The following is an 18082-nucleotide window of genomic DNA, read 5'->3' on the forward strand; positions in this document are numbered from 1 at the left end:
TTGGAAGTGGAATGCTCAGCAGTGTTGCACATTCTCGCAGCACCTAAGATGAAACTCTGTCCGGTCCAACAGCTTTATTTCTTCCTAAACCTCCTTCAGTAAATTTTCGTCTCGAGATGCTTCTATGTACTCTACGGTGTGTACTCTGGAAGTGGCATTGAGTCTGGCTGGCTCTCTGAAATCCTCGTTTATCACAAAGACACTTTCGATCTGTTCATTTAGTGTCTCACACATTTCTCTTTCATTCTCAGTGAACCCTGTTCCCCGTTCTCAGTCTCTGGATTTTTATACTCTACATGCTCCTTGTTTTTAAAGGAGTTTGTAGAAAAGACCCAAAGGAGCCCCTATGACCTCAGATATATACGCTACTCTGCGGGAGAATGTTTCCAACGGAGACATTGGAATACCTGTACACACACACACACACACACACACACACACACACACACACACACACACACACACACACACACACACACACACAGGAACGAGTTAAGTGAATGCAAGAATTTTAACAGCGGTGACAACATTTATCTTTTCTCTCATGTCAGCTGAGGAATCTCTCATGTCAGCTGAGAAATCTCTCATGTCAGTTGAAAAATCTCTTATGTCAGCTGAGAAATCTCTCATATCAGCTGAGAAATCTCTCATGTCTGCTGAGGAATCTCTCATGTCAGCTGAGAAATCTCTCATGTCAGCTGAGAAATCTCTCATGTCAGCTGAGAAATCTCTCATGTCAGCTGAGAAATCTCTCATGTCTGCTGAGGAATCTCTCATGTCAGCTGAGAAATCTCTCATGTCAGCTGAGAAATCTCTCATGTCAGCTGAGAAATCTCTCATGTCTGCTGAGAAATCTCTCATGTCAGCTGAGAAATCTCTCATGTCAGCTGAGGAATCTCTCATGTCAGCTGAGAAATCTCTCATGTCTGCTGAGTAATCTCTCATATCAGCTGAGAAATCTCTCATGTCTGCTGAGAAATCTCTCATGTCAGCTGAGAAATCTCTCATGTCAGCTGAGAAATCTCTCATGTCAGCTGAGAAATCTCTCATGTCAGCTGAGAAATCTCTCATGTCTGCTGAATAATCTATGTCTGCTGAGAAATCTCTCACGTGGCTGAGGAATAAATGTTAAAATTGTGCAATATATATTTCTGAATAATAGAAAAATTAGTTAGCATACAGCCTGTTACTTTTTTTGTTTTATTTTTTGTTTATGGAGCGAAAGCTTGTTTTCCACAGCTGCTTGCTTGCTTGCTTGCTTGCTTGCTTCTTGCTTCCCATAATGGGTTTGTTGATCTGATTTTGGTTGGAATTGTGTCGCAGGAGAAGGGCGGCGCTTGGGCACACTCGTTAAAGATCGCTGGGGTCTGGTTAGGAATCAGGTGGGTGACCGTTGGCAGCGTTGGTTCAAGACAGTAGTAAGGTGGGTGGGTAAGACTTGGCCCAATTAAGTCTGGCTATTAAATGCAACGATTTAAACTTTGTTAAAGAGCTTGTTGTTAGACATAAGGTACTTTGTACCTTTCAGTAGCAGTCGCGTCAATATCGAATCTTTAACACAGAGGTTCCCCAGGGGTCAATTTTAGGACCTATTATCTTCCTAATGTTCTAACTTATATCTGTAATCTCCATGATGGTGAAAAAAAAAGAGTCCTGTTTGGTGAGGACACAAACGTTATATACATCACATGTATGTATATATATATATATATATATATATATATATATATATATATATATATATATATATATATATATATATATATATATATATATATATATATACACACATCAGGGAGCCGGTCGGCCGAGCGGACAGCACGCTGGACTTGTGATCCTGTGGTCCAGGGTTCGATCCAGGGCGCCGGCGAGAAACAATGGGCAGAGTTTATTTCACCCTATGCCCCTGTTACCTAGCAGTAAAATAGGTACCTGGGTGTTAGTCAGCTGTCACGGGCTGCTTCCTGGGGGTGGAGGCCTGGTCGAGGACCGGACCGCGGGGACACTAAAAAGCCCCGAAATCATCTCAAGATAACCTCAAGAAGATCATAACGCAAAGATTACGATATCCTCAACACCTAACCGACTTTCTCTTGATATTATCAAGACTTGCTCAATTTCAGTGGCCAGGCGTAAGAGCAACTGCCTTTAGTGACCCGCTCACCATCACTACCAGTGAGCCTGGCCTCAGGCCTGGCCTCAGGGGTGAGAAGTAGAAGAACTCGCGAAACCCACATCAGGTAAGCTCCAGGTAAGATAATCGTAACATTGGAACGTCCTCTCACCCAGTTCTTCGTTGCTAATGATGAAGAGAACGTTTCATTTTGATCACCTTACAGGCACATATATCGGCCGTGCTGTACTCAACTAAGAGGAATTCTCTCGTTTTCAACTCTAAAAGCTATTGTATAATTGTCTGACACAACCTCACTTTCTTGTAAGGAAACTACGCCTTGTCCTTCCCAAAACTTCCAACGCAAGGAAACCCGAGATAGTCCTAAAGAAAATAATATAATTAACGTGAAAGGCCAGACAGGGGCCACTCTGGGTCAAACCTCAGCTGCTGTACGTCTCTGACACCATTATGCTCTAAATTTCGCTGTGTGCGTGTGTGTGTGTGTGTGTGTGTGTGTGTGTGTGTGTGTGTGTGTGTGTGTGTGTGTGTGCGTGTGTGTGTGTGTGTGTGTGTGTGTGTGTGTGTGTGCGTGTGTGTGTGTGTGTGTGTGTGTGTGCACGTGGATTGCAAATCCTAATATACTTGCCAATCCCAAGCCACAGGAGAAAGAACATACGTAGCATCACCTTGGAGATTCAGATCGAACCCTGGTACAGGCACTCGACTCTTTCACGCACACAGTCTAATGTAATCTGTGGGTCCACTTGCGAGGCTGTCGTATATGGAACCTGACGCTCCCTCTCTCCTCTCTTCCCACACAGACCAGCTAGACTGTTGGTCCACTTTCAAGGCTGTCGTATATGGACCGAGCTGCCTGTCAACCTCTGAAATACACGAACAGTTTCTTTAAGCAAACACACCCATACACACACACATACACAGTCGACACTGTGTATATCACAATGCAATCAGAATGTCTAAAGACAAGAGAATCCCAAGAATCTGTGGAGCACCTCAGACAAGTATATATGTTAGAATGAAGCTTTGTCTTCATCACACTAAAAGACTTAATAATATATATATATATATATATATATATATATATATATATATATATATATATATATATATATATATATATATATATATATGTATATATATATATATATATATATATATATATATATATATATATATATATATATATATATATATAAGATACATCCATATACGTGTTTGGCCCAACATATATACCCCCTTACACATTCTCCAATGACCAGACTTTGCCCACATATGCACTGGGTGCATATGTGGAGCCTATAGACCCGCCCGTCATTTTAACGGTGTTATAAATTAGTTTCACGGGAAGATTTGTTTCTGCTGCTGCTGCTGCTGTTTTTTTTTACAGCTGTTGCTGTTTCTGCTGTTCATGTTGTAAATAGTGGCACTGGTGCGTCCCCGGACCCGACAAGGGGGGAGACCGGTGCTCGGTAACAATTGTCTTTAATTAAGGGACGTCGCCATATGCAGGAGGGACTGTTGTAAATCTGTCCGGCGACACCACCCGACACTCCGAGGCGCGAACACTTTCTCACACACACACACACACACACACACACACACACACACACACACACACACACACACACACACACACACACACACACACACACACACACACACACACACACACACACACACACACACACACACACACACGTACACACACACACGTACACACACACACACACACACACACACACACACACACACACAACAGGGGAACTGCCAAAAATTTGGAAGACGGCTAATGTAGTCCCGATATACAAGAAGAGGGATAAACAGGAGGCATTGAACTACAGGCCAGTGTCCCTAACCTGCATACCATGCAAGCTAATGGAGAAGATTGTGCGGAAAAAGGTAGTGGAACATCTGGAGCGAAAGAACTTTGTAACACATCAACGTGGATTCAGGGATGGCAAGTCCTGCCTCACAGGGTTAATTGAATTCTACGACCAGGCAACAAAAATCAGGCAAAAAAAAGAGGGGGGGGGGGCAGACTGCATATTTTTGTATTGCCAGAAAGCCTTTGCCACAGTACCACACTAGAGACTAGTGCCAAAGCTGGAGATGCAGGCAGGAGTGAAAGGGAAGGTACTCCATTGGATAAGGAAGTGCCTAGCAACAGAAGACATCGAGTCACTGTGAGGGGTGTGGTCTCAGATTGGCGAGACGTCACCAGTGGAGTCCCGCAGGGTTCAGTCCTTGGACCTATACTGTTTCTGATATCTGTAAATGATATCCCAGGGTGTATGGAATCGTTCCTCTCATTGTTTGCTGGTGATGCAAAAATGATGAGGATTAAGACAGAGGAAGATAGTAGGAGGCAACAAGAGGACCTAGACAAGCTGAATGAATGTTCCAACAAATGGCTACTAAAGTTCAACCCAAGTAAATGTAAGGTAATGAAACTAGGCGGTGGAAACCGGAGGCCAGACACAGGATACAGAATGGGAGATGAAGTATTTCATGAAACGGACAGAGAGAAAGATCTAGTTGATATCACGCCAAACCTGTCTCCTGAAGCCCACATAAAAAAAAAAATAACATCTGCGACGTATGTGAGGCTGGCTATCATCAGAACTGCCTTCAGGAACCTCTGTAATATTTAGGGTAAAATACCCTAAAAATGGCAGTGCATAACTAAACAATGCGAAGCCCCCTAAACAAGGCGGGATATTAACTGGAACACCCTAAACTGGATGGTACATACCTGGAAGCACCCTAAACAGGGCAATGCGAACTGTTGCGAACTTCAAAATGACTCACGACCTTTTTTTTTTTTGTTTAAGGTCGAGAGTGACTGGTCTAAACTGAAGAAAGTGTGATCGCCTGTCGAATGAACTCTGTACTAATGAGCTTGTGGACAACGATCTATTGAACGGTAGAACGATAAATGCATTGGCGATTAGACAAGCGTTGCAGACGCCAACGGGTTCGTGTGTTCCACCCTCCATTCGTAAACTTCGTGTTCTTTGTCGTGCTTTGGTAAACTGGCTTCGTGACACTAAGTTAACAACGAGTTTTGTCCTTAATGCAAGACTCTAGAACCCTTTTCAGACTTGATGAATGAAGAACTCAAAATACTACATGTCTGAAAATGGTCCTAAGGAACACAAAAATAGCATAGAGTATATTCTAAGTTTGCTCTCCTCTGCTCAAGAGAATTCGCACAGAAACATATACTGTAAAACTATACAATTCTTGTCTATTTTTTTCCCTTGTTATAACAGGGCCTCTCGACCCTACTGATGCCCGGTTGTGGCTCGGTTTATAGAGCGATGGTCTCTGAAGGGAGTGAGAGAGAGAGAGAGAGAGAGAGGGAGAAGTAATTGTATAGAAGGAGGAGATGAAGGAGAAGGAGAAGGAGGAGGAGGAGGAAGCAGCTTGTTTTTGATGATGAGGATCCTGGTGGTGCTGCTTCACATGGAAACATTCCAACATGACCTGCATACCAATCACTTAAGAGGCGACGACCTGGCCTGCCTCACCTGTCGTTACTGACTCAGTAGGAGGCGACGACCTGGCCTGCCTCACCTGTTGTTACTGACTCAGTAGGAGGCGACGACCTGGCCTGCCTCACCTGTCGTTACAGGCTCAGTAGGAGGCGACGACCTGGCCTGCCTCACCTGTCGTTACAGGCTCAGTAGGAGGCGACGACCTGGTCTGCCTCACCTGTCGTTGCCCTCAACACACTGTTCAAATACTCCATAGAAAACTAAAGTGAGAAAATGAAGCCTATGTTGCCCCAAGCGTTTCTCCTCCTATTTACACCAACCCAGACTCGTTCCTAAATATGTCTAACCTACGCTTAAAACAATCCAGCAGTTAGACGTTTGTTTTGTTAAGCGGTAATTTATTTGTCAGTTCAACAACTCTATATCCCCGAGGCAGTATTTACCCAGGACTTTCTTGAATATAAACGGCAAATTTATATCCATCGTTTCGTGTGTTACCCATATCTTGAGGTTATCTTGATAAGATTTCAGGGCTTAGCGTCCCCGCGGCCCGGTCCTCGACCAAGCCTCGTTTTTGTTACACATCCCCAGGAAGCAGCCCGTAACAGCTGTCTAACTCCCAGGTACCTATTTACTACTAGGTGAACAGGGACATCGAAGTGAGAGAAACTCTGCCCATTTATTTCCGCCTCCACCGGGGATCGAACCCAAACTTCAGGACTACGAATCCGAAGCGCTGTCCACTCAGCTGTCAGGCCCCTACATAGAGACAACAGCTCCCAGCACCCCCAGTGCCCGCCACCGCTCAAGACAACAGCTCCCAGCACCCCCAGTGCCCGCCACCGCCCAAGATAACAGCTCCCAGCACCCCCAGTGCCCGCCACCGCTCAAGACAACAGCTCCCAGCACCCTCAGTGCCCGCCACCGCCCAAGACAACAGCTCCCAGCACCCCCAGTGCCCGCCACCGCCCAAGACAACAGCTCCCAGCACCCCCAGTGCCCGCCACCGCCCAAGACAACAGCTCCCAGCACCCCCAGTGCCCGCCACCGCTCAAGACAACAGCTCCCAGCACCCCCAGTGCCCGCCACCGCTCAAGACACCAGCTCCCAGCACCCTCAGTGCCCGCCACCGCCCAAGACAACAGCTCCCAGCACCCCCAGTGCCCGCCACCGCCCAAGATAACAGCTCCCAGCACCCCCAGTGCCCGCCACCGCCCAAGACAACAGCTCCCAGCACACTCAGTGCCCGCCACCGCCCAAGACAACAGCTCCCAGCACCCCCAGTGCCCGCCACCGCCCAAGATAACAGCTCCCAGCACCCTCAGTGCCCGCCACCGCCCAAGACAACAGCTCCCAGCACCCTCAGTGCCCGCCACCGCCCAAGACAACAGCTCCCAGCACCCTCAGTGCCCGCCACCGCCCAAGACAACAGCTCCCAGCACCCTCAGTGCCCGCCACCGCCCAAGACAACAGCTCCCAGCACCCCCAGTGCCCGCCACCGCCCAAGATAACAGCTCCCAGCACCCCCAGTGCCCGCCACCGCCCAAGATAACAGCTCCCAGCACCCTCAGTGCCCGCCACCGCCCAAGACAACAGCTCCCAGCACCCAGTGCCCGCCTCCGCTCGCCTCAGGGGTGGTCTATCCACTTCCAGGCATCGTGTTTTTTTGCCGAGTTATAAATCAAGTGTTGGGACGGGAGAACATCATTAATGTTCTTTGGCCAGGTCGCCCGTCAGCGAGGCATCACAGTGCTATGTCGCCGACCTCAGAGAGAGAGAGAGAGAGAGAGAGAGAGAGAGAGAGAGAGAGAGAGAGAGAGAGAGAGAGAGAGAGAGAGAGAGAGAGAGAGAGAGAGAGAGAGAAAGAGAGAGAGAGAGAAAGAGAGAATTAAAGAAACTGCAGTTATATAAGGGTATTGTACGACTAAAAATAGTCGTACTAGGAAATGGAAGCGGCTGGCGAAAGTGACGTACTGTCCCGTTTTCTGGTTTGGGTCGTCTGAGGTAGGTTAGGATGAGGGGGGATACTCTGACCGTTTCCTTGGCGTTGGGAAACCTTATAGAGAGGGCCGGACGGGCTGACATTAGCACATGGAGGTCCATGGCCCGGTGTCTGGGGGTCACCCGGGACGCTGGTTCGATATTATGCCGCCCTACTCCACACATTGTCACATGTAGATGTGTTGTGTTCTTCCGTCTTGACCCATTCGACGGAGCTGCTATTTGGCCGTCTGCAGTTTAATTCTTATGTTCTCTCTCTCTCTCTCTCTCTCTCTCTCTCTCTCTCTCTCTCTCTCTCTCTCTCTCTCTCTCTCTCTCTCTCTCTCTCTCTCTCTCTCTCTCTCGTGTGCTTGTGCCCTAGAGGACCAGCCGGGAGGGGGGGGGGGCCCTCTTGTGTGTAGTGGCCCCCAGGACGACTGCTGCTGCCTCTCTTTTACGTCTTTTTGTATTATTTTGCCTCTACAGGTCCTCTATTGTCTTGAAACGTTCAGCATTAGCTGTAGAGTCCTAGTGGTCGCCCTAGCTGCCAGGGGGCCCCTAGTAGCCGGACCTAACTGCCAGGGGGCCCTAATGATCGGTCCTAACTGCTAGGGGGCCCTATGCTCTCTGGGCGAAAAAATTGTGTGGTCCGCTTCAGCAGACTATTCCACAGGGCTGGTATTCTCATCTTGCTTCATTCGTCCGTGAAATTTTCATTCACGAATGAACTGAAAACAAAAAAAAAAATGTCAACAAGTCTTCGCAGTTGACACAAAGTCTGGTCTCTTGAATCCTCCCTCGAGTTCCTACTTTTTATTTCGCCTCGATCGTCGCGACGAAGGTGTGACCCATGCAGCGTTGATACACTGCAGACGTGTAATATTCAGTGGTTGTCGCTACAGGTAGGAGGGAATGTAGGTGGCGTGGAGGGGGGGGGGGTAGAGGGGGTAGAGGGAGTTAGGGGTACGGGGGGAGGGGGGGGGGAAGGGAGAAGTCGCATGCGGAGCGGAGGCGGACAGACCCATATTAGGCGAGGAGCCGCAGGTGCAACTCCTGTGGTTGGCAGATTATTGATGTGTACCGCAGGCGGCTGCGCGGGTCGTCATTACCCCATCGTTGCCTCTCGTTAGTCCACTAGAGCCTCATCTGGAGGCTTCGTAGCATCTCCAGCCTCCTGTCGTTCCTCATCTGGTAATTATCAGCATCTCCAGACATCTCCAGGTATGGGGTCGGCCGGTCGGGGGGAATGGCGCAGCTACGTCATCGAGAGGCGCTATTGCTATTGGTCAGTTAGGGGACTACGTCATGAAAGGGCATCTTGCTATTGGTCGTCTACTGTGCTACGTCATGAAAGGGCATCTTGCTATTGGTCATCTACTGTGCTACGTCATGAAAGGGCATCTTGCTATTGGTCATCTACTGTGCTACGTCATGAAAGGGCATCTTGCTATTGGTCATCTACTGTGCTACGTCATGAAAGGGCATCTTGCTATTGGTCGTCTACTGTGCTACGTCATGAAAGGGCATCTTGCTATTGGTCGTCTACTGTGCTACGTCATGAAAGGGCATCTTGCTATTGGTCATCTACTGTGCTACGTCATGAAAGGAGTCTATTGTTATTGGTCATTTATAGCACTACGTCATGAAATATTGCTCTTGGTGGTCATCTATTCGCGTTGATGATCTGACCATCAACAGGTGAGGCTCCAGACACGATGCCTCATCAACTTCTGTTGATCATCAGGGTTCATCATCCACTCATCAGCTGACTCACGGAGCGCCTGGTTCTAGTGTTCTGACCGCCTGACCAAAGGTGCTGAATTAGGGGGTGAGGGGGAGGGGGTGAGGTGGTTAGGGGTCGTGACCTTTGTTGACACCTTCTAGCAGGGGGGGGGGGCGTAACAAGAAACTCAATGTGGCCTGAAGTGGCCTAGACATTATTATTGATTTTGATCAATAATAATAATAATTTCTTTAAATTTCCACTTTTCTTTCAATTAAAATATATATATATATATATATATATATATATATATATATATATATATATATATATATATATATATATATATATATATATATATATATATATATATATATATAAATATATAGTCAACGAAACATAAAATGGGCGACCTGAGAATGAATATAAATTTACTATACGTTAATGGGAGTAATTATTATGCAGTGACCTGCTTGTATTGTCATAACAATATACGGTACTGATAACATCCTGAATTTTTTTTTAAATTTTGCCCCGAGGGGCGAGTTTATTGGGCAGCGCCACTCATCTTGTCAGTGGACACACCGCCATAGCAGCATGTACAACACTTCCCAATAGGAAGAAAACCCGCTGGGTTGTTCATCCTGTCGATAACATCCTGAAGTTTGAAGAAATTTCACCTGGGCTGTGAGGTGGGTGTGAACCTGGCACCCCGGCAGTGCCAAGCCTCCTGTACTCTTCCAGCCACTGGACCACTGTAGACTTGCAAAAAGCCCTGGTGTCTTTGCTTATTGATGTATAATATCACGTTTTCTGTGTGTGTGTGTGTGTGTGTGTGTGTGTGTGTGTGTGTGTGTGTGTGTGTGTGTGTGTGTGTGTGTGTGTGTGTGTGTGTGTACTCACCTAGTTGTGCTTGCGGGGGTTGAGCTCTGGCTCTTTGGTCCCGCCTCTCAACTGTCAATCTACTGGTGTACAAGTGTCTGAGCCTACTGTGCTCTATCATATCTACACTTGAAACTGTGTATGGAGTCTGTCTCCAGACTCCATACACAGTTTTTTTTTTTGTGTGTGTGTGTGTGTGTGTGTGTGTGTGTGTGTGTGTGTGTGTGTGTGTGTGTGTGTGTGTGTGTGTGTGTGTGTGTATGGGTGGGTGTGTGAGGAGAAAGAGGAAGACTCAGACGGAATATAATAGATACGACAGACCAAATTAGATTGGGGTCAGTATATAGAGAAACCGTCAGTTAGAGAGGCGGAGTCCAAGAGCTAGCAGCACGAACCTACAGGCACCAATAGTAAATAAAGTAACTTCTCCCTCCCCCTAATAAACGGAGATTGACCCCCAAGTCTGAAAGTCACAACGCGACGATAGAGAGAGAAATATATCAAACGCGCAAACACAATATCAGTTTATATTGTCTCAAAGGTCACTAAGAAGGTTAAAAGGTCAATCAGAGGGTCACGCATCTCAGGGTAAAGTTCACAGTGATTACTCACAGTCTTACGACAGACAGACAGACAGACTGTCGGGACAAGGGCCACACAACAAGGCCTCAGCTCCGCTCTCAGGAAAACATAAACGTGTTAATTAAAGTCTTTTAACATTGCTATATATATATATATATATATATATATATATATATATATATATATATATATATATATATATATATATATATATATATATATATATATATATATATATATATATATATGTCGTACCTAGTCGCCAGAACGCACTTCTCAGCCTACTATGCAAGGTCCGATTTGCCTAATAAGCCAAGTTTTCACGAACTAATGCTTTTTCGACTACCTAACCTACCTAACCTAACCTAACCTAACATTTTCGGCTACCTAACCTAATCTAACCTATAAAGATAGGTTAGGTTAGGTTAGGTAGGGTTGGTTAGGTTCGGTCATATAACTACGTTAATTTTAACTCCAATAAAAAAAAATTAACCACATAATTAATGAAATGGGTAGCTTTATCGTTTCATAAGAAAAAAATTTGAGAAAAAATATTAATTCAGGAAATCTTGGCTTATTAGGCAAATCGGGCCTTGCATAGTAGGCTGAGAAGTGCGTTCTGGCTACTAGGTACGACATATATATATATATATATATATATATATATATATATATATATATATATATATATATATATATATATATATATATATACTCTTGGCTCTGGGACTGGTGGTTGTGGAGGTATTGGCTTCCCTTGATGGTACCGAGGAAAGGTTAAGTGAACAACCTGATATGTCTTCAACATTCGTTTACTCCAATTCTTCGCTTCCTCTACACTCTGATGCTCCTGTTCCCCTCCTCCTGCTCCTCCTTCCCTTACTCTTCACATCCCCCCCCCCATCACCCTCTCCCGCAAACCTGGATCTCCCTAAACATCCTCCCTTCACTCTCCCAAACCCATTTTCACCCCAATAATAATATTCTCCGCTATCATAATCGTTTCAATGATAAATTAAAGTAAGTATTAATAATACAAAAAAAAAATAAACAAATAATAACTAATATTAATCACAATAATAAAGATAATAAAAGAGTCAGGAGCATCAGGTCTGTACCTCACCAGCATCATACATTGTCTGCATAACCCCAGCATCCAGGAAGATGACCCGTGGGAGACAAATCTCACCTGACACTAATTGATGCACCGATGGCCGCTTATGTAAATGTTGTCGTCGGCGGGGCAGAGGTCAACTCGAGTTGATCCTACCCGTTATCTGAGTGGCTATAGATCCCACGCTCTGATTAGATGGCGGCGACGACACGATTAGCCACTCAGGGCAGCGGGTGAGATCAGTGGGGGGGGGGGGAAAGAATGATTTTGTAAGGGGGAGATGAGGGAGAGATTGACAGAGGGGAGAGTGGTGGTGGGACAGGGGGTTCAGGTGGTAGGTGGAAGAGAGGGGGAAAGGTATGGTAAAGAGGAAAAGGGGGCGCTGCCTATAGTTCGCTTTTGGTTAGGCCAAACCGCTTCAAATAGACGCTTGTTGGGTGATTAAGAGCCGGCTGGGTACAGAGGAGAGTGGCGAATACTGGTATATGTTGTATACATGTATGTATGTATACAGGCTTACAGGTTTATACTATAGTATGTATATAGAAACTGAATACATGTTTATATTGTGTATATGTATGTATATTATGTGTATATATACTCTATACATGAATATTGCTGTATACATGTTAGATAGCTACGACCAGCATAATACTTTTTTGCTGTGATTATCTTGTCAGTGACCGAGCTTGTTCTTAACCCACATGTACCTGCAGGTGTGTGAGTGTGTGTGTGTGTGTGTGTGTGTGTGTGTGTGTGTGTGTGTGTGTGTGTGTGTGTGTGTGTGTGTGTGTGTGTGTGTGTGCGTGTGAGTGTATTCACCTAGGTCGCCTAGTTGTGCTTACGGGAGTTGAGCTCTGCTCTTTCGGCCGGGCTCTCAACTGTTAATCAATCAGTCTGGTGTTGACAACCCTTCATCGGACGAAACGTTCATCTTTCTTTTCCGTTTCTCTGTGCATTTTCCGCATACAAATGATCAGTGTTTCGTGATCGTCAATTGCATATATATATATATATATATATATATATATATATATATATATATATATATATATATATATATATATATATATATATATTGGGGACAAATTGATCAGTGCTACAAAAGATCAGAGAGCAAAAAGGTTTCTTGTTCCAGCGCCTCAATGTTGCGATTCAGAGAGGGAATGCCTGTAGCGTCTTGGGCACTAGTCCAACTTCAGAGGAATTCGAAGTGGTTGAGTTGCAACAATGATCGAACCCGTCTGTGACATTCATCAGGGTTCACCGTGATTCCGTCTGGGCGACCGACAGGCTCATCAGAGTTGCGGGGCCTTAGGTAACGGGGCTCTCTCTCTGCTGGACAACCGGCTGTGGTAAGGCTTCTCTTAATAATGTCGTTAACCTCGCCGTGTCTTGCATGCCATCCTCCTGTCCGTTGGACAGAGAAGGCCATGCCGTCCGTATCTGTCAGCCTCTGCAGATGTAATTACACCTGTATTCTGTGTGGGCAGCGAGACGGAGAGCCATATATATATATATATATATATATATATATATATATATATATATATATATATATATATATATATATATATATATATATATATAACGTCTGGACTGGTTTGGCCTTCACCGTTGCAACTTATTGTGAAAACAATCTTGTCCTGAATAAAATGTCTGATTCTCATTCTAGCATTCAAATCAACACCTCACACTGAAGTTCACACCCACATCTCCGCCCACAGTCACGCCCACACTACTGGTAACACCGCCCCCCCCTCTCCCGCCCCCACGTAACAACGCCCGCATCGCCGCCCACAGATATACACACACATTAATGTCCACTTCCCAGCCCACACCCACACCCCCACACGGCCCCTACCCCCCCCCACACACACACACACACACACCACACACACACACACACACACACACACACACACACACACACACACACACACACACACACACCCTACCCACACACCCACACACACACACACACACACACACACACACACACACACACACACACACACACACACACACACACACACACACACACACATCCTACCCACACACCCACACACCCCCCTACCCACACTATCCTACCCATTCATCCAGCCACACATCGAATATTTAAGATCAAACACCAACCTTAGCCAACAGTTCCCCCCCACCCCCTCCCCCCACCCGCTCCCCCCCCCCTCCCCCTTCCCCCCCCCCTTTCCCCCCTCCCTTCCCCACCCCCCCAAACTGTCGCCTTTGCTTGTTTGGTGTTTATCTGGTGCAACCTCCTCGGGCTTAGCTGTGTTTGTCGGTCATTATTTGTCTTTGTGCTTGAAATTGTTGCTATTACTTTTGTTTGTTTTTGAAATAGTTGATATTACTTGTCTTTATTCTTGAAATTCTTGCAATTACTTGTCGAGTTGGCATAGTATGGGGCGCCTGACAGCTGGGTGGACAGCGCTTCGGATTCGTAGTCCTGCGGTTCCGGGTTCGATCCCCGGTGGAGGCAGAGACAAATGGGCAAAAATGTCTCTTTCACCCTGATGCCCCTGTTACCTAGCAGTAAATAGGTACCTGGGAGTTAGACAGCTGCTACGGGCAGCTTCCTGGGGGATGTGTAACAAAAAGGAGGCCCAGTCGAGGACCGAGCCGCAAGGACGCTAAGCCCCGAAATCATCTCAAGATTACCTCAAGAAGATAGTAACTACTGGCGTTTAACAGCTTTATCCCCCCCCCCCCCCTTGAAACAAGACGATAGTGCAGTTTCTCTAAACAGTGAACCATTGACTATGAAATGGATAGAAGTGAGATGGGTGAAGGTTGCTGAAGAAACACTACTGCTGGGCTCAGGCTCGGCTACAAGTACCTCTGGGGAGTGTACACCATCTGCTCATGATGTAGACTTGAAATGTAAACTCTGTCAGCTGAGCTAATTCACATTGCGTCACTATGTATTAAAATGTGAAAAAAATAGCAGAATTCAGATATCCTGAGGCTTTTTAAGTACCTCTGTAACTCCATTTTCTAATCTAATTCGAGTCTAATCTTATTTTGAATTTGAATTATAGAGCTTTTTTCGTGTGGGTTGGAGTAGCGTTGCGTGTTAGAGACAGGCTATACACACACAGTAACCTGTCAAGACCTAAATTACTGGCCTGTAAACAGGAGCAGGTTTAAGGGAGTAGAACAGGTCGAGGGGGAGGATGGGGGGGGGGGGGCGGCGCATACAGGAGCCGTCAGGGATAGGCTCTTAGTGTTGCTGCAGGTCGTGCAGGCTAGATGAGGTCGTACAGGCTAGATCAGGTCGTGCAGGATCGAGAAGGTCGTGAAAGCTACCTATATCTTATGCCTATATCCCTGTAATTGGCTCACGGGATCAATGTCCACGTAGGGACCGTTCTCGGGTCTCATGGTTGGTGGTGTCTAGTCAACCACTAGGTTGTTAAGGGTAGCGGCCTGCAGCAGTGGGGCGAAAAAGTCGTGCCAGCTACAGGAAGAGCTGCAGAGAAGAGATCATGCAGGTTGGCTGTGCATTTGTTTCATGAGCATTACCTTTACTAGGCGGTTTCTTTCCATCCTGTGTCATTAATGACCCTAAACCTCTCTGTATTTTTTTTTCAGGGATATTCCTGGGCGGGCCCTAAGCCTCTGGCTGGCCCACTAAGTGTTGCTTGTTTCTGTTTTACTTGGGCGGAGTATGAGTATTTATGACTCGTATGGTCGCTTCAGTAAGATTTTGCCATATGTGTTTAACAACTTCTTCTGTCTTGGACCTTTTCATATATTTTTGATTTTCGTATAAATTTGTCAGGTCAAATTTCTTTGGATATTTGTCATCTTAAATCAAGTTGCTTACGGCCGCCCACAACAGTTGAGTACATCCGTCGCCTTGCCTGGGATTGGCGGCACCCGCTTGTCTGGTCAGCTGGCTGGTCATGTCGAGGTTCACGTCATCTTGAGGAAAGAATTAAAAATTAGGACGAGAATTAAAAAGAAGACCGTCTGGCTTGATCAGTTCCTTCATTTCTCCTTTCTTGTTCTCTCTCTCTCTCTCTCTCTCTCTCTCTCTCTCTCTCTCTCTCTCTCTCTCTCTCTCTCTCTCTCTCTCTCTCTCTCTCTCTCTCTCTCTCTCACACAATAAAAAAACACCTGTTAAATAAAACATACAATCAAATACCATACGAGTTGACAAATTGATTTTATATATCTATATAAATATATTTTAGCCGGCCAATCATTAGCAAGCAGTCACGAGATATGATTAACGGTGTCGGTAAATCACAGGCTGCTCCGCTGCTGCTGCTGCTCCGTGGGAACCCCGCACCGAGGGTTCGAGCCCTTTTTAGGACACAAATGCAATAAAAGCCATCAGTGTAAATCACGGGACCAAAAATTACGAGGACAGAGATTAAATATTATATGGCCATCACCGGGGCTTAAGAATGTTGGTGCCTGATAGGTGGTGTGTGTATTCACCTAGTTGTATTCAGCTAGTTGTATTCCCCTAGTTGTATTCCCCTAGTTGTATTCAGCTAGTTGTATTCACCTAGTTGTATTCACCTAGTTGTATTCACCTAGTTGTGCATGCGGGGGTTGAGCTCTGCTCTTTCGGCCCGCCTCTCAACTGTCAATCAATCAAATGTTACCAATTACAATTTTATTTATTTTATTTCCTAATTACAGTTTTTTTCACGCACACACATACACACCCACACACCCAGAAAGCAGCCCGTAACAGCTGTCTAACTCCCAGGTACCTATTTACTGCTAGGAAACAGGAGCATCAGGGCGAAAGAAACTCTGCCCCTTTCTCTCTATCTGGTCCGGGAATTGAACCCGGGCCAGAAAATATATATATATATATATATATATATATATATATATATATATATATATATATATATATATATATATATATATATATATATATATATATATATATGCTGGATAACGTCTTTGACATATTGTGACAGCCTATTACTAGCGATATGTGAAGATGCTTTCAAATGTCAAGTTGGACCCGTAAACCAGGTTCTGTTGCAATATAAAAAATATATATATATTCATTTATAGTATGCATGTAAATCGAATAAAAATGGGGAGATATTAAGTTGAATCAGTAATGTAATTAGCCAAACATGCAAGCGGGTGAGTGCATATAGTCGAGTGTGTGTGTTGAGTCCTGTAGAGTCCTATAGAGTCCTGTAGAGGCTGTATAGAGGCCGCGAGCAGATTCAAAACAAATCCCCGAAAATTTCTCCAGATCTGAATGGGGTGATTTACAATGAACCGAACGAGCAGTGGCTGATTTATCTCGCTATATTGATCGAGAGCAATCAGCTGGTCTGACAACCATTTTCCGCTTGCAGTGGGATTACCTGAGAATACTTTCAAGAGTTGTGCTCCAGGAGCCGCCCGTCCCCGACCCCCCACCGGCCTAGTGCTAGTGTCAGCATTCCCTGGTGGTTTGCCTGGACCATGAGGCTGTTTGTGTTGGTAGACCGCAGGGAGGGAATAACCCGGTGCAATTCAGGGGCCTGTATGGGCTGCTGACACCAGTAACGACACCCTTCCATCACCTCACACTCTCTCAGACACTCATCCTCCCTCTCTCTCTCTCTCTCTCTCTCTCTCTCTCTCTCTCTCTCTCTCTCTCTCTCTCTCTCTCTCTCTCTCCCTCTCCCTCTCCCTCTCTCTCTCTCCCTCCCTCTCTCTCTCTCTCTCTCTCTCTCTCTCTCTCTCTCTCTCTCTCTCTCTCTCTCTCTCTCTCTCTCTCTCTCTCTCTCTCTCTCTCTCCCACTTTCTTCTCTTCCTCCGGCTCCTTCCCGCCCAGACAGTATTAGGTTCGACTACTAAATTAATGATTACAATAGGTAAAATAAAGTCATTATGACAATACATGCTGAGGTCCCACAGCAAGAGTGAACACCATTGGCTTTAATGAATTGTTTAAGTCAAGCGAGGTTGGTGTCCGGCCCTTATCTATCCCACGGGTGATTTACGGGATGGTGTGTGTGTGTGGGTGTGTGTGTGTGGATGTGTGGGTGTGTACTCACCTAATTGTGCTTGCGGGGGTTGAGCTTTGGCTCTTTGGTCCCGCCTCTCAACTGTCAATCAACTGGTGTACAGATTCCTGAGTCTACTGGGCTCTGTCATATCTACATTTGAAACTGTGTATG

At 45.8% G+C, this 18082-nt stretch overlaps 2 protein-coding genes across 2 annotated transcripts; both read left to right on the plus strand.

Moving 5' to 3' along the window:
• The first annotated feature begins 544 nt into the window (after positions 1–544).
• On the plus strand, positions 545–937 carry LOC138368710 (coiled-coil domain-containing protein 70-like). Its single transcript, XM_069331432.1, has one exon. It carries the CDS (start codon positions 545–547, stop codon positions 935–937), a length of 393 nt encoding a protein of 130 aa, XP_069187533.1.
• Positions 938–3078: 2141 nt separating this feature from the next.
• Positions 3079–7145, plus strand: LOC138368711 (uncharacterized). Its single transcript, XM_069331433.1, has 2 exons — positions 3079–3138; positions 6402–7145. The coding sequence occupies exons 1-2, from the start codon at positions 3079–3081 to the stop codon at positions 7143–7145; spliced, it is 804 nt and encodes a 267-aa protein (XP_069187534.1).
• Positions 7146–18082: the final 10937 nt, after the last annotated feature.

The sequence above is a fragment of the Procambarus clarkii genome, chromosome 26, assembly GCF_040958095.1.
Source record: "Procambarus clarkii isolate CNS0578487 chromosome 26, FALCON_Pclarkii_2.0, whole genome shotgun sequence".
Classification (NCBI taxonomy): Eukaryota; Metazoa; Arthropoda; class Malacostraca; order Decapoda; family Cambaridae; genus Procambarus; species Procambarus clarkii.

Bases quoted from the DNA above. Each gene is read 5' to 3' on its own strand.
- LOC138368711 (XM_069331433.1), top strand. From the start codon at position 3,079: ATGCAATCAGAATGTCTAAAGACAAGAGAATCCCAAGAATCTGTGGAG. The intron at 3,139-6,401 runs GTATATATGTTA...GCCCCTACATAG, and splicing joins CTGTGGAGCACCTCAGACAA to AGACAACAGCTCCCAGCACC.
- LOC138368710 (XM_069331432.1), top strand. From the start codon at position 545: ATGTCAGCTGAGGAATCTCTCATGTCAGCTGAGAAATCTCTCATGTCA.